Source organism: Malurus melanocephalus, unplaced genomic scaffold (assembly GCF_030028575.1).
Source record: "Malurus melanocephalus ecotype Western Australia unplaced genomic scaffold, MMel_1.1 scaffold_116, whole genome shotgun sequence".
NCBI classification, from domain to species: domain Eukaryota; kingdom Metazoa; phylum Chordata; class Aves; order Passeriformes; family Maluridae; genus Malurus; species Malurus melanocephalus.
Window position 1 is genome coordinate 1,503,002 of NW_026623348.1, and position 27,991 is coordinate 1,530,992.

Genomic DNA, 27,991 nt, shown 5'->3' on the forward strand with positions numbered 1-27,991 from the left:
CCGTGTGTGCGGGACCGGGGCGCCAGCAAAGCGGGGAGATTCTGAAACGTGGGGTTTGGCACAACGTGTGTGACGTTCCTTTATTTTGCTGCCCTGGTTTAAAAGTGYGGTTAATTATGAGTAACGCCAGCGAAATCCATGAGACTGTTCACCCCGAGCCTAGAAAATGGGAAACGCGTGTAGGAGCCGTGCTGCACAACACATGATCCCGGACGTGTGTTCTGCAGGGGATGTCCCCGCATTTCATTACGCTAATAGGGCTGCTGCCTCGGTTTAATGGAAATGAGACATGATTTATTTACAACTTGGTTGATTCATGGCAAGGGGGGGGGAAAGCAGAACTAGACTGTGTACCTTTGTGAAAGGAATACACAAAAGGATGTCCCAGAGCAGACTTGAGCACTTCCAGGTGAAATACATTATAAATGTATTATGTATTAATACAACAATCAGGTTTCTGCCTGGTAGAGGTTCTTTTGAGTAATAAATAGCTTGCTTTTTTAAAGAAACAAGTAAGCAAGTCCCTATCTGAATTTAACAAAAGTAAAAGCTATCAGCAATGTCTCTACAGACCAATCTTGCTGTAAGTTCCTAGATGGAATCTTTATTTTATAGTTATTTAATCTTTTCAGATTTATGTTTGTGATATCATGAAAAAWTTTTTCCTACGTCAAAAAAATTCTRTTTCTTGGATAAATCCACATGACCCCTTTGTATTTCCCTAAGCGTTGCTCTTCACCATTAAAACTTYATATGCAACATATGGGATTAGGAAGATGACTATTGCATTGTGCAGCAAAATCTCATCTTGCAAACAGATGACATGAACAGAGAATTGTGCAGACTGTTGCTACCTTCTGTGCTATTCCATCCACATCAGCAGGATCACCATTAAAGTGTAATTTTGCCTAGATATCTGTACCATCACAGAACATAAGTAATTCAAGTTTTCATGAGGTCACAGCACACAGAATCATAGGTCCATGGAGCATATGGGAAAAGGAGTAGGKGAGATTGTAATCCCAATTAAACTTAAATTTTGAGTTTCTGCTAACCTCAGTAAGGACAAAGTTTTGTTACCAATGAAGAGAAGAGCAGATTTGCTGTTCTCTGCAATGCCCTAATTGATAGAGAAACCCATCTGAGCTGGAGAAGCTGCCRCAGTTGTATGCTTTATATATGCACTTCTGTATCCAGGCTCTTTTCTTGACAAGATTAACTCATCAGCAGAACTCACACCTGTGTTTGTAACTGGGAAGCCACTTCAAGGTGGTAAGATAGACTAATTTGAGGTTATGAGGTTATGTTCCCAAGATCTTTTACACAATGAGATTTGTTATTTCAACACGGGAAGTCACAAAAGTAAAACTGGGGATTAAGCTGGTTGTATGCAGAGTTTGCAGCTGATGCAATGGAACAGCATTTCATCAGTAATTGATGAACTTAAATATGAGATAGAAATCTACAGATAAATAATTATGAAACATAAGCCACCTAAACTTAATCTCATTCAAACAACTAATCTCTATTGAGCAAAATGTATTTCATTCCCAGTAGTTGGACGTGTTTTGCTTATTTGTGTGAAATTAGGTTGATTTATTTCAACTTAATCACTTTTCATCTCCAAGTAATGTGGGAGAACTTGCCTGACTGGACAGAAAACAGTGAAAAAAATCCCACTGAAACAACTAGAACAATCATCTTCTTGTATTAGCACACCAGTGTTTTAGTGTGGAATGCAGCTTAATTTGTTCAAATTGGTGCTGACCATGGAATATATATTATGACATTTGCTTAAGATAGTTGCTGTGTTTTTAAAAAATAATGACTCATTATGGCAAGGCTGTCCGTTATGAAATTCTTCTTTTGTTCCCAAGATACATACCAACAGAAAGGTCACACTTGAAAGGGCTGTTATGCACACTCAAATAACAAGAACGTCTAAGATCTAAATTGGGCAGTGATTAAATAGACATCAGATCTACATAAATCTGTACAATATACATAATACACGAAGTCATGTTGGGTGACCTGAGTGGCCACTCGGGTGAAAAAAATCTCAAGTCTCCCATAAAATTTAACTGTGTTATCACCAAAAAGAAAAACAAACCAAAGCACTCAGAACCAGTTATGTTAGGTCCTCTATCCACAGCTATCACAAATATGCCAGGGTATCTGGTTACAACATCATCATCTTGATCAAGTGTTGTGTAAGAGAATTCAACAGTGTTACAGTTAAGGAAGCCATCAAAAAATTCTAAAAACACTGTTGAATTTAAACAGATTTGGTAGCTGATTTTGAATACCCAATGGTAAGGGTCCAGTTCTCACATCTGGCAGTTTGYAAACAATTATTTCTACTTCTTTGTTGCAACACGAAGTGAATAGTTCATATGCAAAAATGATGGTTGAACACAGCAGGTGCTGACTGCAATTTTTCTAGTAAGTTTTTGGCTTTATTGCTGCATCTGCTGGGTAATAGAGATATCCTTCCTGAAACACAATGGAGGATACAGATCAAACRAAGAAGAAAATCTAGGTCGACACAAAAATAAGAAATGGGAGACTAAATTAAAATACCTCAGCAATTTGGAAAGGCACTTGATAATGACTGTATTCAGAATCCAAATCACAGGATTACAAGCAAATCTAACAGCACGTGTGGCTACTCACGCCCTTACTTACATGGGCTCTATTTACATCTGATAGGTACAAAGTCCTACAAAACACACAAGGATGCAATTACAGACCTCTCACTGAAATGAAGGCAGCTTCTAATATTGAAAGCTTGAACATATGTACAGGCTTAATGGCCCTGGCATGGGAGCATAAAGTAAGGGTTGTTCAGTAACACCCTGCACCAGAAGGTCTAGGCAGGCTCAGACTCAGTTCCACGGCAGTGGCAGCACCTGAACAAGGACTGCAGCAGCACCAGTGGGGCTGGAGGCTGCCATGGTGAGCAAGTGGAAAAGGCAGCAGGAATAAAACAGACTCCAAAATGACAGTTTGACTGGCCCAGGACTAAAATCTTCAACATAAYTAGTGAAAAAGAGAAGGACAGAAAGCAAAGTATGTCTTGGCAAATAAAACCTTATCTGCTGATGTGATGTGGTGTCCTGCACAGGCAGCCACGGGCAGACACCCCAGGGAACACAACTGGAACCAAGTGGGAAGGTAAGCTGGGAACTGCTCCAGGAGCCTGAGAATCACGATTCCAACAGCAACATATGATTATTACCTGGCAGCAGCCAGAGTGAGCCCAGCACTCCCACCAGGAGCAGCTGCAGAGAGAGGCAGCAGAACCAGCCAGGACAGAACTGCCATGCAACTCTTTCTAACACGGCCAGGAAGGGATTAGCCTCTACTCTTGCTGTAATGCTTACACTTACTACATCTAAAATTCAGCACTACATATGCAATTATTCTAACACAGATAGTTTGCAATCTACCTTACCACACAAAGGCATTTAAGATAGTGATAATCCTTTCTTAATATCTTAATTAACACTTAATGACTAGCTTGTAATGTATTTTACCTAGTTCACTAACCTGGTTCTAAAATACATTTCTAGCACTTTGAAAATGATAAAGTAACAGCTACACTTTTATATTTAAAATCCAYATTAACATCYATATATGGAAATTTAGTTCAAATAATTRCTGTATTTTTGAGAAAGCAAGGGGTACTGTCCCAAGTGATRTCATTTTTACTCTACTCCATACATATAGAATTCCTGCTCAAGTCAATTAATTCACTACCTCTCAAAGACAAAAATATGAAAATACAATCTTCAATTACAATCATGTTTTACAGCTGACAACTCCTGAGTAATTATGAAACCAGAGTTTATTTACAGACTACAATTCAAACAACTTCATTTTATTATTCTGTTGTGTGTATTTCAACTGCCTTGCCATTTTTCTGGGGTTTGTCACTGTTGTTCAATGTATTTTTAGGCCTATTTAAAAGGGAAATGAAATTAAATTGGTTTCAGGTCCAATCAATTAGAGTAGGACTTTGAGATGCACAAAGAATAAATTCCTTCAAAGTATGTTTGATTAAAAATAATAAAAATCTAAAATGCAGACTTAGCACCCACATCCTTCCAGATTTGCCTGTTGTTCAGTTTTAATGCATAAGCTGCCAGCAACTCAAAAGAAGGGTTTATATTTACACAGCTTAATCACTGTTGTAATCTTACATAAGATTACAACAGCTATTAAAATGTTCTTTTGCAAACAGTGTTATGGTAACTAGCTAAGATGCCAATTTGTTTTGGACCAAGAGCAACAAGAGGTGTTCCAAAAACACCCAAGAAGTTTTGACCAGTGTGGTTCTGACAGTTAACAATTGCAGAAATTTAATGATTTGACCCGAGACTGAGAATGCAGTGAAGCTGCTTACCACATTTCAAACAACCTGCAGTGCAGCAGTGTTCCTTGAAAAAAAACAAACTCATTCACCCTCTTCAAGTGCTTATTCACTTTTCCTGAAGAGACAGAAATAACACCAGAGCCAGATCTACCAGGGACTGTAGGTGAGCTACAGCAACTGTTGGTGATTTCTGCTGCAGTTGTACAACAACAGCTCCTCTGTATTTCCCCAGAGAAAATCCTCATCTTCCAGGTTAAGAATTATGAGAACTCAGAAAAGGGGTAGGAATCCCTTAGGGATTATATAAACCTTCCTTATGTGCCTAGAGCACAGAATTGAGAACTGAAGTATGCCAAAACACACAACAATTTCTTAGAGGTAGACTGACACTTTTTCTGTCTAAAAGCATTGCTAGCCCTCACTATCCAGACTGAGAGTCCTTCACTACTTAGAGTAGAGCTACGATAATTAGTCTTTCTGAACAAAAAGATAAGGAAACTACATGGACAGGACAATATTCACTGCACTATTCCCATTTCCTTCTTGAAAAACATCAAATAATGCCTCCCTRACACAGCTGGGATGGAAAAAGTTACATGAGGTACAACAGATAAAATCAAGACCTTTTTTAAAAAAAAAAAATTCACTGATTGTGAGTTTATGCACAGTTCTCCTTTTTCCCCCTGCTACGAAAGAGAGGAGTTGTTCCTTCCCACAGCAAGGGGGTGGCGGGAAATGGCAGTGAAAGGAAACCTCTCCAACAGCTGTCACTGTCCCTTGTCTCCATGGAAAGGAGAACCTTGAAATAGCTGTGACAATACTTGTCCCCATGGGAGGAAGAACCTTGCAAGATTTGCTATCCAAAATAAAGTCTCTGGATCTGTTGGTAAGGGTCCCAGTGACTGTGCAGTGTTAAGTTCAACTTCACATCACATCACCAGGTATTACTGGAATTTTTAAAAAACTATGTTACACATCACAGCACTGTAAGGACACAAAATACAAGGTGCTTTAGTCAAATGTTATCTATAGATTTTACAAAGGGAAAAAACCTTTGCTTAAAAATTTAATTTTACTATTGTTTTAAGTAAGTGGATAAATTAAAAACACCTATGAGTGAAGAAATGCTCACCCAAAATACAGCATTATGCTACTCATGGTACACACTAAGTTTTATGGTGTAAACACTAGGAACAAAAAAAAAATCACTTGCTTTGACAAYTGCAGAGCAAAATAATTTTCTAAGGGACGTAACTATTCTTCAGATTGAAGTTAATTTTATCCTATTTAATTATACCCTGTTACCAATTTAAATCCTGCCCTAGAACATTGAGTATACCACASTGCCTTGCATGTATGTGATGGACATTTATTAGGCTTTTTCATTATTTTKGGGGTGTTAATTGCTCTACATATGTATTTTTCCTTCTACTACTACAATGTCAGTGTGTGGTATTGCATGTGTACCATCACACACTACTCTCAGCTTTAAAATGGAATACTGGCACTTAGGGAAATTGCCATCTTTTTACTATATTTAAGACCTGCAAGAGAATTATTCTGTCAGCTCCACACAATTTAAAACTATTAAAAAATTTTAAAAATTTGAAGTATTTTAAAATTATCTGATGATCCCAAAATCTTAGGGCACAAAAGGCATGTGGCTACACTGTGGTAGGACTTGAGGACTTGAATAGCAGCTTTGAAAGGACTGCAATACATTCAAACATTTGAGACAGAACAGATTCCTTTACCACCAAGGTCACTGTCCTTGGTCCCCACTCCAAACACATGGTGTCATTTTATATACACTGAATCTGCTGAAAAAGACCACAGATTAGGCAAAGAGAGATAATAGTCAGGGTCTGTATTTCTATTCCTGGGGTACTGCTTGGAAAGATCTCTGTTCTTGAAGTAGCAAAATAAAAACCAAGCATTTACCTGAGAGATGCCAAACACCCACCAACATAACTAGACAGGACTAACAGTTGGCATCTTGAAGCTAAAAGCCAGCTGGCAAGACTGCTAAATGTCAGCTCTTTAGTATTTATGTTTCACTATTTCAAGGGGAAAAAAAGAAAAAAGAAGAATCAACTGCACACATACCAAGGGGTTTGGACTTAGAATCTCCATATTTGGGTTTGGACTTAGAATCTCCAGTCTTCACAATTGAGATCAAGTAATACCTATTTTCTTTCAAAAATAACACAAATAAAATTCAAGTATAATGAAAGCACATCAAGAAACAAACTGTACAATTTCTGAACTGCACTGTTTATTTTGCTGCTTGAAACCTAAGTGACAGTATGCCACTATAATTATGGGGTTTCTTCTAAACCTTTACTACACTGCAGGTACAGAAATATATGGACACATTTTTGGAGAATTGACATTTTGCAAAATGCAGCAAACATTTCAATTTATACATGAGAAAAGGAAGTGTTCAAAAGGGTAYGCATTTCAAGTTATTGCAGGTTATTTCTGTGAGAGAATTTCTGCAGGTAAAACATGTTTAAATTTAACCAACAGTAACGTGTCAGTGTATTTAAAATAATGACAAAAATCTTCTCTCTGGTCATTAATTGCCCCTTGACAAATTACTAGGATGTTGTATGTTTAGGGCAAGATGTCAATACAGCATAAATCCCGTGGCATTTTGGTTTTCTTCTGGAGATTAAAGCTGTTTTTTTCTTGGGATAAATGCAGCAGCAAAACACAAACCAGCTGATCAAAAAAGCACTTCTGCCATAACTCCAATAATTTCAGGGCACACCAACCGACAGTAGTTTTGCCATTCCCAGTTCTTTTAAGGTTTACATCACTGCAATGTTGCCTTAAGTACGTTTGTAGAAGCTTGTTTTCTGTTAGGCCAGCTTGCTGACTACAGCCTGGTTGAGTGAATTTAGTTGGTTGGTCCATTTATCTAATGCAGTATAACGTGCACCACCTCTCTTCTGATGATCCAGTTCTAGGAGCTGGTTGACTTGATCAATTCGGCCATGTATAGTGCTAGAAGGAAATAAATAAAAACTGTAAATTGGTAACTGACATGGAAATGAGAGCTAACAAGTAATCAGAGGTAAAATAACAAATCGTATACAAGAGAGGCACCAAGTCCATTTCAGAATTTCAGCACTTAATAGGCAGAACTGCCTATTAATCTGTCATCATAACTGGAAATCAAATGAACTAATTCATTGGGCAATGCTTATTTTATCTGCTTAGCTCTAACCCACACAAAATCTGAAGCAATATGAGATAAAGAGTTCTTTGACTTTTAAGAATAATGAAAAATGGAGATTTATGTAAAAAGAAATCAAACAATATAAGCCCATRTATAGATTATATTTTTATAGTAGCTATAACAAGTTACCCTCCAGAAAAACAGGTTTTACAAATTGTGGTTAAATTTTTCTAGTTAAGGAGAGCAGACTAYCAATCTGTCAACTTGAAAATGCATTCAAAAATATACACAGGTACAAGCAGCAATTACTAAGAGTAACAACTCTCATGATTTCATAATAACTCAGGAAWATTATTAATTAAAAATTAAAGTAGAAAGATGCCACTCAGTGTCTCTGCATAATTTTCTTGGCTCCTATCTTTCACACATAAACCAAGCAAATCCAAAGTCATAACCATTGCCTTTCACTTCTAGAACCAATCAGTATTATCACAATGCCCTAAAATGTTGTTTTGTTGGTTCTCCTATAGTTTGATTATTTTAAAGTAATCAATGATCAATAATCAAGTACGTACTTATCCAATATGCACTGCACAAGCAAGCTTTCCACATCAGCTACATCTATGTTTAACTCCTGAAACAAAAAAGAAAACTCATTATGCTGCTACTGTTTAATGTTTTGCAACATTAAAACTCTCCAATCTTTATTTTCATATCCAGAATTTGGTTTAACCTGTTTCTTTCTGTTYAAAAGTATCAATTCAAGAATGATCTATCCAGCAAAAGACCTCCACCCAAAGGACACATGGCCAAGAGACCAGTCACCTCTCAGAAAAAGCAAGATTTTGGAAGCTCCAGAAATGAGCTCCTTTACTGACTTGCTGAAAAAACAAACAAATAAAAAATATCCCAAACCAAACAACAACAAAATAAACCACTACCACAAAAAAACAGGAAATAAAATAACACAATTATCAGAAAAGAATGGATCTGCACTCAAAACCATTTAGAAATGTAATTGCATCTTCTGGCTCAAGCAAGTTCTAGCTTAAAAAAAAGCATACTAAGTTCTAAAGAGAATTTAAGGATAAAACGTAGGCATTGCTAATATTTCATGACATATTTTGTACCGTTGTGAATTTTTGCAAGCAAAATCACAGGCCCACAGGAGATGGAAATAGTCATATATTATCACTGGGTTTTTATTTTGTTCTTTTCTAYATTAGGCAATGAAATCAGTGATTCTGTGATAACAGTTGGTTTGTTCTACTGCCACARTTCTGTAACTCATACAACACAAACATGTGAAGACAGCTTTTTAACAAAAGGAATTAAAATCTGAATTTTTACATTCACAAAATTTATGCTTATAAWGATATTTTTAATTATGCAAATTTCACTTCTTACACTTTTCTSCAGAAATGTGATTTTCTACACCAAGCAGAATACAGTAGTTGAGTATTTTACAAGTATATCATAGTATATATTATAAAAAGCATTTGGATGACACTTGAAATTAACATTTTTGCACTGCAAAGCTGTCAGCAATGCATAGGCAGTACTTCATGGTTTAGAGTATATTTTAGATGTTCTATTTCTGAGAGCACTGGATTTATTTAAAAGCTTTTATTCAGTTAATCATTTACTTAAGCAAATGCAAGGCTCCACTGACACATACCTTAGAAATAAAAGGAATATGTATTCTTGTGTAAGGCTTAATTAATTTTATAAGCACTTGTGTTCTGATGTTTCGCAAAAGCTCTGTAAGAGAAGAAAAAATAAACACTGTAAAAGCAACAGTATTGAAATAAAGATGCAACACCACTCCATATGGAAAGATACACTAAACATCATGATCTTTTAAGSTAGTAATTCAGTGAGTGGGGAAGCACAGCAAAATAACAAAGGCCCTCCTTTTCCAGAGATCCAAGCAATATGAAACTCTGAAGTTGGACAGACAAGAAAAAAAATCCCAACAAACTAGATCTATTTTGACCTGTTTAAGCAATGACTGTTTMTATATTTAAATACTACTGAACACCAGATTATGTGTTTCAATAAAGCTATAGAGATCAAAACAAGACAAGGTACGTAAACACAACCATGAACACGTTGTGTATCACCACAGAGTGAAAATGATGAGACATCAGTAGAATATAAGAAGTGACACTCAAATTCCCTTCCATGCCTTGGTTGAGCTGTCCTTCTCTTGCTTTCCAGTTCTCTCACACCTTCCTCCATGAGCATCYACCTCTAATCTTACAGTCTCCCTCCAAGACTGCAGCTCACCAGCAGTCACAACATGGAACAGCACTAGGGGGTTATACTTAGTTTCCCCTGCTGTTTGCCCTGCTCTCTTTAACAAGCAACAAGCATAAGAAAACCAGGTCTCTGGATTTAACTCTTTTCTTTCATGTAACTATCCAGCGAAATGATCTTGTAATGCCACAGTAAAACCCACTCTTGGAAACAAACCTGAAGAACTGGGAATTATATTCAAGTGATGAGACTCTTTAATTCTCAGACACATGAAAAATAGATGAGGTAACTTTGTTTTGTCATTTTAATGGAACAGAAAGGCATGTATTAATGTGTCCCCATTTTATTAACTATAGGTACTGTAACTCCAAACACTTTTTACAAGATATAAAAACTATGCATCTTTTTACGTATTATATACCTACATATTTATTAGTGCAACCTTCATCACATTGTCTGTGTATTTAATCATCTCTAATCTGAAGCAAAAAATTAACCTTATCAACCACCAAATGTCAAATTGGATGAGACTGATAAAAACCATCTTTACAGGGAGGGTTGCTCTCAGTTTACTATTCCAATGGGAAAAAAATGAAAGAACAAGAACAACATTCAAAATACTCAGTGTTTTTAACACCACCATAGATATTATCTTACAATAGCCACTCTTCTAGAACTTTCTCCATCATTCCTGCAGTTCTTCACAGTCATACCACATGCCTGGGTGCAAGTTAGCCCTGATCAACATCTAAATAACGCGTAAAGGAATCATCCACATGCAATTACAAAGAACTCTTAGTGCCAAAAAGAAAAATAAGCCAGGGTGGAGGGGAGAAAAGACAAAAAAGGAGCTTACTAAGTAGTGAAAAGAAAAAGATTGAAATAGCTTTCAAAAATACCTTCAATGTGCTCCCTTATGAAGGGATCGTCCATGATGTTGCTGTGATTTGTTTTCAGAATCTTCTCAAATTCAGTGATGTCATTATTCTGATAGGCACTTCAGAAAAAAACAACAGACTGAATTATTAATTTTAAAAGTTAAACACTCATAGGATTACGTTCCATAACTTCTGAAAAACCATCTATTAAGCACTGGTAGAAAATACTTATATTCAGAACCTTTATAAGCAAAAACTCCTTCAAGATGAAATGCAGCAGAAATTACCTTTCTCCTGTTTCAATTTTAGCAGCATTTATTGAAGTTTAGTATGGACATTTAGTTGTTCCACAAGTGGACTCTCGTTTCAAAACTTTGGTACTTTGAGAAGCTATTCTTAAATAGCCTGTTTTGAAAAGTATCATTACATGAATTTTGGCTTCATGAAGTCATACTTTATGAAACAAATAAGAGCTAAAAAGAGTCTAGAAGGCTGTTGCTGTCTCTGCAATGTCCGTCTTAAGCTGAATGCTAAAAATACTGGACAGTAAAACAAATACTGACTTCCAGTATTATCTATCAATAATTCTGGCCTAATATYACTTTTCAGATTTTTATTTATATCTTATTTGGGTATATATCCTTTCAAGAGTCAATCTTGTCCTCTGAGAAGCATTGCAAAAAGAAGGTGCCATCACAGCATCATTTAAAGGTCAAGAGCTGCAACCTCTGAAGAAAGACTTTTTTTTGAAAAACGTATTTTYAACTTCTGTTTAATACTAACATCAAACATTTTAATATCAACATCTATGTGTCCTTCATATTCTGTGTATTTAATAATTGTTTTGAAAATGGTAAAAAAAGATTAATTCTTTTAAAAATGGCCAAGAAAAAGATCTGTTAAATGTAAGGTAGAACTTGAGCAGTTTATAAATAGAGTTGTGTGACTGGCATGGACTGTATCACATGAAACCAGGAAATTTCACTTCATAATGAAAAGGAATTCCATTCAGTATATTTTGTTTATTTCAGAAGTCTCTTTTCATCATTCAAGTTCCCACTGTAAAGTATAGGAGGGATTAAAAACGTAATTGTAATCTTTGAAATTAATTTTAACTTCTGCATATCTACACTGCTTTAATTGTATTATTAATTTTAAAGAAGCAGTTAYACTCAAATGTCAAGATAAAATATATAAATTAGAAATATGAGYAAAATCAGATCGGGTAAGGCCATCTGGAGAACCTTCTGCCTCAAATTCACATGCAACTATGACAGTGAATTAGCAAAAACATCTGAAGTAGAATGAATWGCTGGAAATAGTCCCTTAATAAACTGCCAAATAATTTATTCAATCAGTGTCAATAATGGATGAGCCTCCTCACTTTCAGTAACCATTAGTTTGTATACCATGGTACAGCACAACACCAGTATCAGAGCAAGGTTTGTTCCAAAGCAGGATCAACGGTCTCAAAATGTGAGCAGACATTCTTATGTAGTGAATAGATGGGAAAAGTAGCAAAGGCAGGACAAAGTGAATGCAATAGGTGAGCTTCAAAGCACATTATACAAAACCAGCCTCAGTCCATTGACCTGATGACCATAATACACTAAAAGTTGCCTGTAAGAGGTGATTAGGCTTTCTTTAATTTTCACACGTTTGAAGGTTACGGGTGATAACTGAGACTTAAGTTTTGTATTCATACATTGGGAAATCACTACGTGTCCATGCATCAAATGATTTCATTTGCTTTGGTATGAGATGTCACTCAACTCAGTTTCTCTTATGTAATTAGCCAAAGCTTAAAAAGACCAGCTGCAGTACAAGGTGGGACAACTTTATTTAAGGGGAGAAATGAGGTTTTTGTCACAGCATAAATTATTCAGCATAGCAGAAGGTAACAGCATGTTTCTGTGCTCCTACATAGTATGGTATCTGTACTATGGTCTCTCAGTTTATGTTTCTTAAGAAAAACAGTCTTAAGTCGGCAAGTATTTGCCCAATATTTATGAATAATTGTGTTAATTATGCAGGGAAAAGCCATTTCTAAAAATACTCTCTTTCTGGTTTGGACACTGTATGCTTTTTTTTCTTTTTATCTTTTTGTTTGTTTCTCCAGAAAAATTAAAACCTTACCTTACTAAATTCGTCATTGCTAGAATCTCTGGATCATTTTTGTATGGTTTAGCCTACACAGAACAGAAAGCATAATACGCAAGTTTAGATTATATTTTTCCATTTCCATCTTCTGGATAATTTCCCTATATATTCAAAAAAGGGTGAGGGGATGTGGAGGGGGTGTGAAGGAAAAGGAGAAAAATACCTCCTGAGAATCAAATGGATTTATTCCAGACTTCATGAGCATGTTTGCTAAGACCAAATATTTTAAGCAAGTGGTTCTTCTGGGGCTCCCTGATTCATCATAATTCTTGAATGCTTCAAAAAAATCRGTATGTGCCTTTTCAAACTCTCCTTCTCTTAAGTGCATTTTGCCTCCACATTCTGAAAAGAAAACACAGATGAAGAGAAAAGGAACACTGTGTGCTTGTTGCTGACTACAGTAATTGTACTCAAGTTCCATGCTATTTCTAAATAGATGACTTTTGAAAATGTTTCAGTAATTTCATTCTCTGAAATCAGTAGGAAAAAAAAGCATTAAGGCCTTCACATACAGCATTGCCATTTGAATAAACCCAATCCAGAGAACRAAAAACAAAACCCAACCCACACCATAAAACTTAAAGAACACTAATCCTCACAGCCAATAATTACTTCACCCTCATGTTAAAATACTGCAAAAGCTGAGACAGAATTTATCTCCATTTCAATGGCAACAGACTGTGTATTTATGGAATTTTCCCTATSTGTTGAGCAAAACCACACAGAAAAAATGAGACATCCTTTTATTTCTGAAGTACCCACTGCTGCCTGATTGTCTGTGCATGTCTACACTAGAGGAAGGAGGAAAGCTTAACAGCATTCTGAAGAAAGTTTTTTTTCAAGACACACAGTGTGTTTCCACTACAATTCATTATTGCAGATAATAAATAATATTTTCAAGCACATCTTAAAGCCCTTTGGTTCCTGCTGAGTTTTAGCAAGGTGAGACAGATTTAGAAAAGGGGACTGCAGAAACAGCAGTCCTTTCTGCTAGCAGTCCTGTCAAGCATTTGTTTTTATCCCCTGCAGATGCCTTTGCATTTCTCTTTTGCTGCCTGCCATGGTGTCAAACAGCAAATCTTCCTCTTTTCTTTCTACTGCTTCTCTCCTAACCATTATGTAGCCAACTGTCCTGCCCTTCTGAGCAGTGTATCTGGTACTTGGGCACCAGACCTGCAGAGCTGAAGTCCTGCAAAAAGCAAACATGAAATGATGAGACTGTGAATCTACAGTAGCCTCTGCCTTTACAGTTGGAACTGGAAAAAAAAACCATTGGTTATCAGATTTTCATGAAACAAATCTATGCAACAGAAGACAAATGAAAAATTCAAGWTGAACTTGCCTCTGATAACTCCCATGATCAGCGGATGAGGAATGGCTGACTTGATGTGCAATGACTGTTCATATAGTGCTTTAAGTTTTTTGTTATTTTTCTGTGCTGTATACATTTGAATTTCCAAAGCATAGATTTCCAATAGTTGAGTACCTTTTTTTAGATCATCTTCCCCATCATCAGTCTAGGACAGATTAAGTAATAAATACTGTGAAATTTTAAGAGAACAGTAATTTCAGTTTTATACTATCAAAAGACTGATTACCAAATACTCTCAGTAATTTCCTGTCAAAAATAAGAATATTCCTGAAACTTTGMAATTTTGATGTAACTAATAACAGAAAATATAGCAATCAAAGAACTTTCCACAGGCCACATTTTGAAGCACTTTATTTAAGAAGTCAGTATTTTTGTTTAATTGTTTTCCTCAAAACTTTTATCTTTATTCTTTTCCACTTTTCTTAAGCCATACTCGTAAGTGTATAAATACAATGACTGACACAAATGCATATAAGTAACACATATGACTCTTCTGCTGCCTCTAACAGAATCAGTTCCCAGATATTAGTAACCTATTTTCCATACTGAAGGAGGAGAAATGTCACAAACAAGCACAGCAGGCTGCATGGCTAATTTATTTTTTCCCCTTCCAGATGGCAAAGTAACAACTGTACTTTCAGTTTTGAATAAAGCTCACTTGGAATCTTTGCTATGTTTTAAAATAAATGTCTATGCATTATAGATTGATATGTGCTTCACATCCTCACACCTGAAGAGAAATCTAATTAGCAGTTGTGAATAATATTTAAAAAAAATCATCTTTAAGGAAAGAATAAAACATTAAGCATTTTTGGTCCATGTTATCAAGCAAATAAATTAATGCAGGCACAGAATTTCTTCCCTCTGTAAAGCTCAGCGAAATGCCTCAAAGGCCAACAACAGATGTATTTAAAAAAAAAATCAATGCATCAATGTTGTTTACTAAGCCACAGTGACTTAGAATATAAAGGTACCTGGCATGACTGATGCAGCTGACGCAAAATCTTTTGTAACTTTCCATATTCTTCTCGTTCTAAATATAATTTGCCAAGCTGTAATGAAAAGGAAGTTCAGGTACTGRGGTCTATTAAAATTTCACAATTACAAGAATTAGCTGAAGTTGTGAAACAAAAGCAGAAAATAGGAAGTTATATATTTTACCTTTGTGTTTGTCTTAAACCACAATCTATCATTCTTAGCATCTTTCAGAGCTTCAAGTGTTGTTTCATAGAATTCCTGAAGCAAATCCATCTGACATAAAAAATCAGAATTCTATAATTGTAAACAGCAAATTTGTACCTGTTAATAAAGTCAATCTGAACAAACTAAAAGTGCATGCTTGAACTTCAAATAAGAAAGGTATCTGCATCTAAATTGTAAACAGCTTCTAGAGCAACAAAGCTAACTACACGTCCTTTTCTTATATGAAATAGATATAATTAAAAACTATTCACATTTTCAGATTTGTACCCATCTGTGAAAAATGAAAGCCACCTTATAAAACCYATCTTATATAACCAAGGAATAGAATTCTCATGTTGTGTAACAAACACAGGCAATATTGTTGCCACTTAAAAGAATAAAAATAATTTACATATCAAAAAGAAAACATGCTTTACAAAGAGAGGAAAATGGTCAAAGGAAAGGATGCCTTCTTCTTTCTCGACTAGCAATGCTGAGTGAAAGAAAGCTCGAGTACATCAAACTGTTTCTTTGCATAAATCCCAAAAATATAACATCTAAAATGGAAATCGAAGTGCTTAGTGTTACCTTTTACAAGGGTTTTACAAAATGCATTAGTATTGTTCATGGCCACTGCTCCTTTGGGCATAAGAAATCTATACATCAAGTTAAGATTTCCAGATTGTCCCTCCAGATCTGGCTCACTCAACTGCATTTGGACCAGAGACATTCACCTCTGCCAAGAAGGGACAGTCTAAGACAACCCTTTAGACTTTAAGAGTAACCCACAGTTTGTTTAGTTATTCATAAACTTCCACTTGTAAGAGTGCAGGGCAGGAAGGATTGTGATAGTGACCAAGGACTCATCACTAAAGATCCATSATCCTCCATATGAAGGTGCTGGTAGTCAGTGAGGGGAGTTTCCTACCCTCTGTAAAGCTTCTACAACAACACAAAAGGAGCTGGGCTGTGGATCTCTGGACATGTACCTCACTTGCACAGCAGACAGGCAATATTCCACATCAACACTTCATTGCAAAGATTCCCCTCTCCCCACTCCAACCTCCTCCAAAAAAAAACCCCAACAACAACAACAAAAAATACAGAAAAATAATAAAAGGGAAAAAAAAGAAAAAAAGCATAGTTTAATTAGAAATTATATTTCAGAGGGGACTTATATTTTGTACTATACTAAAAAAAATTTTCATTAGCATAGAAATTTTAGATAAGATATTGCCAAAAAAGGACAAGTTTATGAAAATTTATCTGTGTTTATACAATCCACTACATGTAGGAAATATATTTTTACATTTGACAACAAATGAATACTCAAAATTCCTCTATTAAGATCAAAAAAGTCCAAACTAAATATAGAAACTGTCCATAGCTAAAAATGCAACACTGAAAACTATGAAAATGAAAGAACTGATGATCCAACCTGCTTGGAAGTAGAGATATAATCAAGAATGGAATTGATGGATTTTTCAGAGTAATTCCTTGTAACTGCACTCCGTATGTAGGTCAATAGCTGTTTATACCTATTCATCATTTCAGGAAAGTTAGTCTAAAAGAAAAACAAATCACATTGTAATTTTTGTTTTAATTATTAAAAACTGAGATATCTTGCAAGTGTACATAGAGGAAAAAAGCAYAAAAGAAAAACAATGCAGTAGTGGTTGCTATGAAAACTTTCATATCACCATTTTATTCATAACCTGCACAATCAGAAATAACTTCAGGACTGCATGGAACACATATTTAAAATATTTATCTCAATGAAGGAAACAGAGCTRGCTATACAACTCTTTGGAATGGTTTCATCATAGGATACCCATTTTTCACTGTTTGTCATGGTACAGTACACACACAGAAACWTGAGCACCTTCAGTGCTGTGATATCCCGGGACAGCAAGGACTGAGCCTCGCACTTCCATGGAGTATCAGCTGACTACAGCAGTTATTTTGCATCCATTTTGCCTTTCACTTGCAAACACCACATCATTTCCCTGCCATATATGCATTAACCATTAAAGGCTGCAAAAGACAAGTTCTGGCAGATTTACGTGTCATAGACATAAATTAGAATAATAACTTAAGATCCCTGGATCAAATACATATTTATGCCATTTACTCCCAAGTGAGAGCTGTAATTCCTACCAATTTAAAGTTTATTTTAATCATCTGCTTCAGAGCTTTGAATCCCCATTCTCCCTTTTCACCTTCAAGCTCCAAAACCTGAAACAGAAGAAATTTTTTAACAATGTTTATAAAAGCTTTATTCAAACTTCAATTTTTTAAAATACACATACATCCCATACATGCCTTCCCCCCCCCCACTTTGTTCCTTACAAAGTAATGTTTAACTCTGCCCTGTTCTTCAATTTTACTCTTTGCTGGTATCATTGAAAAAGTTAGTGAGAGGTATGCATCTTATCAGTTTTCACAACTTAGCTGATGTAGGGAWAGTGAACATGATTGTTGTTGTTGTTGCCTAACAGCAAACACTTTAATGCCAAACATTAAATTTCAATGCCACTCCATAAATACATAGGTAAAAATASTTGTAATAGCCCCTGCAAAATTAAGTTAACTAAATTTTGACTAGACTAGTTTAAAAGCTCTTCTGAATTACTACAGTTCCTTCGCAAAGCAGAAACACTCCTGGGCTTTAATGTAACATAGTTAAGGGAATGTTTTATAAGTAAAAATTTTAGAAAGTTTTTTTTTTTTTTAAAGTCATCTATATAATTTCGTTATACTCTATAAATAAGCCAAGAGACGTAAAAATCTATTTCTTATTTTAAAAGTTACATTTAACATACTGCTTTCTCATAGTAATGTGCAAAACATTAAAAATTTAAAACTGAGATGAAGAAAAGAAACTCTGTGTCATTTAGTATTTATACATTTAAAGCTTTGGAATCGGATAGCAAAGCAAACATAATGTGACATAAGACACTGGAGAAAACATCATTTCATTTAAAAAACCCAAATGGATCAGGTTTTTATCGCTGACACATGAAAACACATTTGTAACTGTTTAATTAACTTAGTAAATGCTGAAGATTAAAAAGTCAGATCTGTGATAAGACTATAACATSTCCTATTTATTATCCCTAAGAATGATCCTGAAAGGCACTCAGCCAGGAATCTAAGATGCTCAATAATAAACTTAGCACATTAGTAAGCCAAAAGATAAATGCTACTCTTAAAATTTCAGAAAGTAACTAAAATGGTATCAAAAACTTTAAAATATGGATTAATATAAAAAGAAGAGACAGAACATAAAGACAGAAAACCTTCTGAAAACTGCTTAATGCTGCTTTGGGGTCATCTTCCTTCAAAGCTTTGGAATTGTAGTATTGATTTTCCAGATCCACATTTGGTTCAGAATTGCTGTCTTCAGAATATTCCTACATTAAAAAAAAATAAAAAAAAAAAATCTGAGGGGGAAAAAAAAGGGTTCAGAACATCTAATAATCTGCTGAAAATAGTAAGACATACTACTTCAAGTGACAGGGAATGCTTGTATATTAACAGGCAGTGTTTGGTTTTAGAGCATGGAACAGGTATGGACCCACATGATCATTTTCTCTCTCTCCCATTACTAGGCCAAACTCACCACTCACCAACATTTGCCTGCCAGCAGGTTTCTTTCTGGCTTAATGAACTCACAGCTCTACCAACTTCACCTTTATGACAAGTACAGACTGTATCACTGATGCTGGAGGCCCAATAGCACACGTCATCTCTGGGGGATGAGAGAACACGCTGCCCACCAGCCTTCCACAAGGCACTCCTGTTATCCAGTGCTAGCCACAGAAAAGACCCTGCCTGAGCTGCCACACAAGTAACAATTCAGTCATGGAGAATACAAAATGCTTCCACGAATCTCTCTATAATCTGCCTTTTTATGCCATAATGATTTATCCCTGTCTAAGGAAATGAAAAGAAAGAATAATGACGATAACACCAGCTGCTTCTGCACTGAGAAGCRGGAGACGATTGAGAAAATGCTAAAGATGCTGCCAAAGATGGTGGGGTGCAGCACAGGCACAATAATTTAATAAAATAATTACCCATCATGTACACTAGTGCCAAACAAACTGAARTACTTACTTGTAACAATTATTACTTAATTTTTTTTAAAAGTACTCTGAGAATTTTTCTGATGAAAAAATCCTGCATATTTTTTTCTTCTGCTAAAGGACAATGCTGCATGTCCAAATTACAAAACACTAACAAAGCTCAMATAAGAATTTTATTCGATGTTTACACTATTTAAAACTACTTCACATCTCTGCATTTTGAAGCCAACTTCTCTGAACAAAATTTTGGCTAATAGGAGATGAACTGTTTAACAGAATTTGATTAAATCTCAAAGTTRCTGTTGTCAGAATAACTTTCCCTTGTAACAATGCAAGCAATACACAGTCAGGTCCCCTCCTTTAAGATGGATTTTACTCTTGTTGTACTTCTTCAGGCACATTTAATTTTTGTTCACTCCTACTATTACTGGACTCCTCCAAAACCACAGGAAGGAATGAAGAAAAGAGGCAAAAGAGGCAAAAGAGAAGTTTTAAATTAGCTCTCTCMTCCCTGCACTGGAAGCAGATCTCTCAGAGTTTAAGTTTTCTGAAGTTGTAAAGCAAAAATTAATTGTGGAAACTAACAGTCAAACCAAATTTTACTAAATGTGGTACTTAAGACATTTTTCCTTCTATGCTTTAATGTTTCTATTTGTAACATGCAGGCAAGTTGCCCAGGTATGCATTTATTTTCAGCCAACAAAGTACTATCACTAGTGAGAATGAATGAAGTCTTGTGAGTTCCACAAACCTGTTTTCTGAAAACACAGAACTATAAAAATGTGATACTGAAAACAGCAAAGAAAACAGGAAGCAAGTGTCTTATTTTATTGGGCAGGYTTTCATTTTGGTGAGCTTGTTTTTGTAAACTCCTTATCCTATTGATCCAACTCCAATGAAGCGGCTATGAGTACATGCACATCATATCAACAGCTGTATCAGGCACCTTATGAATATACAGGCTGCCAAAAATTAAACAACATTTAAGATATGTGTAATCAGCTGATGTCTTGTTTATGTTTAACTTGAACAGGGAATATTTTTGGCAGAAGTGTCTATTTGCAAAGATAAAAGGAAAGCAAACTGAATTAATTCCTTTTAGAAGACAATGTGCTTCGTTAGCCTSAAGCCAGAAACATCTGAACTTTCATCTTAGCTCTGGCAATGATTCTGGATGTGAATTCATGCAGGAAGCCTTTTTTTCAGGTAATTTTTTTCTCATTGCTACTTAAATATCCCATAAAGATCCTTTCATAGTATTAACACATAATAAAGACGTGTTAAGTCCACTGATAATTTTTTTCCCCAGTGGAAATGCATTGAAATGCATCAAAGGTACTGGTTTATGTTTCCACAGCTGTATTTTTCCTTCACTTGATGCCCACTCRCCTCGTATCAGATTTAGGACAATGATATGGACTCAAAGTTGTAAGGGAGATAAGGCTTTCCTACTTCCAGAAAATGTAAGGTGGTTACTTTAAAAGACATRTTTAGACTTAATGGCTATGAAAAAAAATTAAAAACCTCAAACTAAATGAGCTGATACCATTAATCTTCAGAAAATACGCTAAAAAAATCAGCCTTATATATACTGCATCTTATTTCAAGCATTGATGCTAATTATGCCAGTGCTGATAAACTCAGAAGGATGAGCACTCCGTCTTCTTTTGATGCMGAGATGGCTTAGTGAAGTAGGATACAAATGTGAGAACATTAAGCTTCTGCCAAAAGCAAAAAAGGAGGAACRTATAAAGCTGCGGCCTCAAAGTTCCAATTAAAAAAAGACGGATTTCCTTCTCAGTTCTGAAAACAGAAAAGTTCTTTTAACTTTTAACTTAATATATTCAGATAGCAAAAGCCTAGCCTTTCCTCACCCTCAATTTTAACACCCCTGGTTCCTGCCTGAACAACYTCCCCAGATCAAAACTGTCTAGATAGAAAGTTTGTTGCAAATTAGGTAGAAATGTATGGTTTAMAAATAGGATTTCTACATACTTTAAAAATCTTCACTATAGCATCCAGACCTAACAATTTGTACAGTGACTAACATACTTAATTAAATAAGGACTAATACACTTAATTAAAACTGTGAGATATAAAAGCAGCTGGATGATATAATTTATCTCTAGCTGATGTGAAAAATGTAAAAGGCCTAGGAATTTTTAAAACTAAGACCCTGGTGATATTTTTCAAATGGACATCCACATTATAAGTACAAATTAAAAAAAGAGCTGAGYACATAGAACTGATCTTTGAAACCCATTGAGTTCTTCCTTCCTCAGAGGATCAAAACAAACAATTTTTTTTTTATTATTACTCAAGAAATTAGAAAGCCCTGATAGAGTTTGAAAAAATGCAGTTAAAGAAGTTAGGACATTATTTAAGAATGGCTGCATTGAAAATCTGMATGTTTTAAATGCCATCAGTTATGTTCAATCTCATCCCATCCCACTGCTTTTTGAGGGAAGAGAAATTACCACACTAGCTCAATTGTAATGGAGATAAAACCTCTGATGAMGTTTACTCTGTCTGGAACACCATTCTTTTAAACAGTTTTAATGAAAAGTTAAATTAGTATCAAGAAACCAATTTAATTAAGAAGTCATTATTATGTTACATATTAAGTTTTATGAAAACTTCATCTAGTAAACAGCTTTAAAACATGAAGCCTCAGCTTCTAAAATGAGCACCCATGGAAGTCAATTGATCTGAGTCAGCTTTAGTCATCCTTTTTAGTGCACGGATCCATTTGCAGTTCCTCCAGATAAGGCAGGCTAACAGCATCCAGCACTCCCAGACTGTCCCTGTCCCTGCCTGCTCCTARCATGCCCTTTCCATTCCCTGCAGCAGGTCCAGCTGTTTGTGCTGTTTGGCTCCTGCTGATTTCAGAGAACTGCGGTAGGAGCCGTGTCAATGTGGCCTAAAGAGATTACAGGTCTTGAAGAACGGCCCCTATGCCCACGGCCAGAATAAAGAACAGGAGCATGGAGACCGTAACAGTGTATCAGTGACATTTAGAGGTAGACGTGTGGCATTCGATCACAGTAGCACACTGATCTGGTAAAGTTCTACMTGAATAAAAACAAAGATACTAGCATTTTGTGAAAACTACTGTTGTTATCAATTTTCTGGTCTCCTCTTGCCTGAAACACATCCCTAACTTCGACATTATCACTGGAGTGATTACCTAAACTTGTGCTCCTCTATTTATCATTCACCACCACTATAGGAACAAAATTCCTACATTGCAAACCTGTTCTAAAAAAAGAAAAGGGAGAAAATAGCTATASAGAAAAGCTATACTTTCCAGAAAAAAAAAGACAATACAAAGAGTTTTATTTCTGTAAAAAAATTATCTTTCAAGGATATTGCTGAAATACTACTGTCAATTGCTGGTAATTTTACGAAATTTCAACCATTTGGCTGACTCAAACAATTTTTTTTTTATGATGTGCACTTGTTTCTGAGAAGTCTGGCACAAGTTTGATTTTTACTTCAGCTAACTGTTTCATAACTGTGGCATTTAGAGGTCTGCTAAGCACAACTTTCTTTGCATTTGCTGTTTCTGAACCATCAGCTCACGGGCACCAGGACAAACAGCAACTACCAAGTTCTATGTGCATTTGCCAGTTGGTATCCAGGCACATGAATATAAAGAAAGCAATCAGACTGGAATGCAAAAGAGCAAAGTGGAAAAGAAGAGGCAACCCTGAAAGTAAAAACAAGTGGGATTTGGGTAAAAAGTCTGCAACTGCTCAGCCATGCACTGGGAGTCCTGGTTTCTACATTCCAGGTCTCTGCTCCTCTGCTGCTACTCACTAACTCTGCAAGTCATCCAGTGCCTGCTGGCTCACACCAGGGCGGACACCAGGAATAGAAGTCTCTAAAACCAGCAATTTGCAATGGCGTCACAAGAGTTCCATGAAAGAAAATGCTCTGCCTTTGTTTTACTTTTTTTCCAGTTGGAAGATTCACAGAAATGAGACACAGAAGACTGCAGAAAGAAAAATCTGGTATTATGACAGGTAAAGAGCACAGAAAAGAAGTGCCTTTTCTTTCTACCTCTGTTGTGCAGCTCTCCTGTAGTTATGTGCATTCTTTTCTGAAAGTCCAGTTTTCAGCATAACTTAGGTCTAATTTACGTTACCTGTTTAACATCCAACTGCACATCAGATGCTGCAGAGCACCGTTCTGAACACAGCCCTTAATAACTGTCCAAAGAAGCCAACAAAAACCAGAACTTACCGATACTGATATTTGTCAATGATTAGACAGAAAGAATTTACTGACTAACTATTCTAATTAGCCTCAGTACTTYCTTCTGAGACATTATGGTAATGAGCAAAATAAGCCTCATATATATTCTGTGTTTGAAGATGAGTCTGAAGAGAATGCATAAAAAAAATCACAACACATGATGAATCCACATAAAATATGGAACAATAATTAATTGTGAGAACAGTACATCCTATGTCCTCTGTGAAGCTCTTTTTTTTTAATCACATACTACTGAAACATAACAAAGAAACAGAAGAGGGCCAAGCGTATCTGCTTGATCTGGTATTTCCCTAGATCTGAATACTTGTTTCTGCAGCATTACCACTTTCTTGTTTGCAAAATATGTATGTATTTCATAAAATTATGATAGTGAATTATGAAGAGTTGGGAAGAGGAGACAACATCTGCATGAAATTTCAACTCTATCTATTAAAAACCATAAGTAAAAGACAGAATAATGTCTCTGTCTACCAGTGAGATTGCTTATCAAGTTTGGAAACATGAAGAAATTCTTTTTGCAATGGACTGTATTTCACTCAGTTGGAAAGAAAGAAAGAGCCAATTCATGTAATTTGAAATAAGTAGTAAGACTGTCTATTTCCTAATATCATCATATCCTGCAACATGAACTTCTCAGAAATCTGAAGKGATGCCCCCAAATTTGAGTTCATGCCAATCCTCATGAACCTGTAGCCATCTCACCAGGGTGCAAACTGTTCACTGGAATTGTTACAGATCTTCTACAAGTCACTGAAATAATAAAACTTCATAACATAAAAAGACCAATTTTCAGCAAATATATTTGTCCAACCTTTCCTCAGATTAATTTTAAAGTTAAACTTCAGAATACAGTAAGATGACTCATAAGAAAACCATCAATTCCTTATTTATCTAAAACAAAACAAAAAAAATCCAGTAGATGTACTACAACAATTGTCAATGCATTGTCATTGTGCCTGGAATAATCAGTTTCTGGAGGAAGGCTCAGTTTAGCCTCCAAGTCAATTCTAAACATASTCTTTTGTCCCAGACTGAAAACAAAAATGGAATTTACAATGGTCCTTTCCTCTTTGTCCTTCTCCACCCTCAAGCTGAATCTAGTAAAAAGAACTCGTACTGAAATCATATAAGGCACCTAGCAGCACCAAACTAGAAATTAAAATTGAGTGGCTTTCATAATGACCAGTAAACATTATTCTGTTCATTGAAGCATAAAGTGGAATAATTCATGTTATAATCAAAGCTGTCACAGCACATTACTAGCAAATTGTGAATCTAGGTTCATCCACCCACAAATATAAATGGAATTTCTTCCTGATATCAAGACTCCAGTGAATAAACTAAACCTCTGTAGGAGTGGCTGAGGTAATTTACACGTAAAACTTTGACTTTTTACGCACTGAAAAACTAAACWGAAACAATGCAGTACAACCTGGATAGTCTTCAATTGTTTAACAGTGTAGCAATTATTCTAATTATACAAAATTCCATGATGAAGCTAGGAAGAAGCCGGGCCTTTGGAAYATCCGTTCACATTTCAGTTCAAGTGTGAAATATTTGCATACTTAAGGAAATTTAACTGACTGGCTCTACATTATCAGCAGGTCAAGTGCACATTTAAGAGGAAGAGACATAATCATGTCTAATAAAAGCTGMCAAAATTAATTTTACTGGGGAGTCTTCACTGCTATTGTTATGATGGCAGCTGCCCTGGGAGACCTGAAACCAGTTTCACCATATTTTGACAATAGCTACTTCTTCATTCATTTACTGTTTGGGTAATCACCGCTTCTCCTCCTGTTCCTTAAAAAAGTATTCATAGCACTCACATGTGCTTTTACTTTCAATTCTGCACTGATATTATGTCTTGTATTCATTCTTTTGTTGCAAAGTCTCTTGCAGCAGCTGTTACACTGAATTTGAGAATCATGCACCCCGTTATAGTCCTCTCTTAGTTTAACTAGATACCAACATGAAAGGAAGGAATCAGGTCCTATCTTCAGAGCCCTTAACTTTTTTTCTGAAACAATTCTGGGTAACACTGCAATTACAGTCTCAACATTTTTGAAAACAACAGTCAGTCATGGTTTATTAGTCCCAGAATGCTGAAACTAGTGTAGCTGGAATATTTTTACTCCTCAATTCTTGGGTTTTTCCCCCCAACAATTATGAACTGAAATTAATTTTTTTTAATCTGTAGTTTAAGTATTAGTTGATGCTTTACATGGGAGCTATATATCAAAAAGAAAAATACTAACTAATTACTACAAGCAGTATTTTAAAATTTTTTAAAGGTCTGAGCTGGGGATAATTAATGATAATAAAAATGTTTCAGTAAAAGTATCTACAGTCAGAGGCTGAAATCTCCCAAAATCAAGGTGTTTCAGAAAGGTTTTTCCAATCAGAAAGAAAGTACTTCAGAAGAAACAGGAAAAAGCTTTAGACCAATTATTCTTGGGGAAAACTGACATAAAGTAGGCTAAGTCTGAGCTGCACTSTTATTTATATCTGTCTAGATTGAAAAATGCAATTCCAGTGGTTTCTCTACAGGCAYAGTTCTCATGTTATAGATGGATATGGAACATAAATTCACCTGTATTTAATATTCCTCTGATTGCACTGCATGGAAAAAAATACCACAGAATTTCAAATCAGGACACAAATTTCAGTGTTAATAAAAACTAATGGCAATTCATTTTGGAACAAAATGTTTTTAATAGTCTCTGTGTATTTCCTTCAGTAACCTTGTCTCTGAAGTATGTGAATTCATTCATGAACTTAAAGGGGAACACAAACATTTCTTGGAATAATGACATAAGCAGCTCATAGGGTTATGATGACAATGCCTGTCAAACAAGCACTCTTACATGAATGAAAAATCTCTCAAAACCAAAAGSAGATGCTTTTATTCTATATCTAACGTCACCCAACCATTCTGAGCCGTTCCTAACAAAAATTTCTGAGAAACTAGTCCAAATAGTATCAGGTAAATATTTTAAGTGAATTCATAAGTAGCAAYGACGACCAAAAACCGTGTCAGAAAGTAAGTCTTCCAGAAGCAAGTGTCTAGAGTCTTTCAGTAAAAACTGCAACAGTGTTAATACAGATTTAGCTGAAATGAATGAAATACACCCAAAGTCTCAAACATACTCAACCAACTTTTTTTTTTAAAAAAGTCTCTAGTTCTAAAAACCCAATCTAAGTTCAGAAAAGCAAAAAAAAAACCAAAAAAACAAAAACACAAACATGAAAACCTCAAGCTCCAATAAAACACAAGGGCTATACAATTAAAATTAATCACAGAAGGGGCATTTTTTTAAACTTAAAAAGCTTAGGACAAAACCTGATGCCAACATTTAACCAAATGTAACAGGAAAACCCCCAAACCTTGCAATTAAAAACAAAAAGAGATCGGCAGAAAGGTCACAGACTAYAAAGACAAAAAGTTAAGAAATAAGTGTACTTTTCGGCGCGTTGCATCAGAAACCGGCCGTGAGGCCATTTCTCCTCGTACCCCTTTCTCTTCCCCCCACTTTCCCCCCAGTTTGTTGCTCGCACAAGCACATAAACAGTGTCTGCCTCTAAGGGCCTCTCGCAGCCGCGGGTGGGAAGAAGGGCGGGCAACTTTATCACTTCACTTGGTGTCCGACACTCGGGCCCGGGGCAGGAGGAGAGAGGGAAGGAGGCAGCGCGCCGGAGCCCTCCCCTCACCGTGAGCCCTGCGGGGGACACGGGGTCCAGCCCGGGGCCGGGGCACCAGCCGGGGCCTATCCACCTGCCCGGCCCGGATCCGGCCTGCTCCTCCGCGGAGAGGCGGCCGAGCGGCTGCTCCGACAGCAGCACTCGCCCCTCGCAGCCCRTGACCGCATCCTCCTCCCCGGGAGAGAAACTCATCCTGGGTGTCCGTGTTCCCTGCCGGGGCAGCCAGCACCCGGCGGGGCGGCTCCTGCGGCGGGCGCCCCGCGCCAGCACCGGCCCGAAGCGGCACCGCGCCGGCGGCACCCCCGGCCGCACCGCTGAGCCCCCGCGCCGCCCCGCGCCTTACCAGGTCGTAGTCCTCCTCATCATCGCACATGAAATCATCCTCCATGTCAGACATCTTGGCCGGAGGACGGGCGGGGGGCGGYGGCGCGGACGGCCCCTTCTCCCACAACCCCGCGCGGCGCTGCCCAATGTGGCTCCGCTCCGCCCGGAACCCGCTGCCGCCCGCGCCTC

The 27,991-nt window shown here is 36.5% G+C and overlaps 1 protein-coding gene across 2 annotated transcripts; it reads right to left on the reverse strand.

The window, feature by feature from the left end:
* Window positions 1-6,628: 6,628 nt before the first annotated feature.
* COPS2 (COP9 signalosome subunit 2) lies at window positions 6,629-27,988 on the reverse strand. 2 transcript variants are annotated; one of them, XM_057369904.1, is made up of 13 exons: window positions 27,822-27,988; window positions 18,710-18,823; window positions 17,568-17,645; window positions 16,849-16,974; window positions 15,390-15,479; window positions 15,203-15,280; window positions 14,199-14,373; window positions 13,020-13,198; window positions 12,833-12,885; window positions 10,718-10,815; window positions 9,238-9,320; window positions 8,135-8,193; window positions 6,629-7,384 (listed from the first exon to the last, which is right to left on the reverse strand). In XM_057369904.1, the coding sequence occupies exons 1-13, from the start codon at window positions 27,873-27,875 to the stop codon at window positions 7,240-7,242; spliced, it is 1,332 nt and encodes a 443-aa protein (XP_057225887.1). In that variant the 5' UTR covers window positions 27,876-27,988; the 3' UTR covers window positions 6,629-7,239. The 2 variants fall into 2 exon arrangements, with proteins under 2 accessions (XP_057225887.1, XP_057225886.1); XM_057369903.1 differs by having other exon boundaries at window positions 15,390-15,500.
* Window positions 27,989-27,991: the final 3 nt, after the last annotated feature.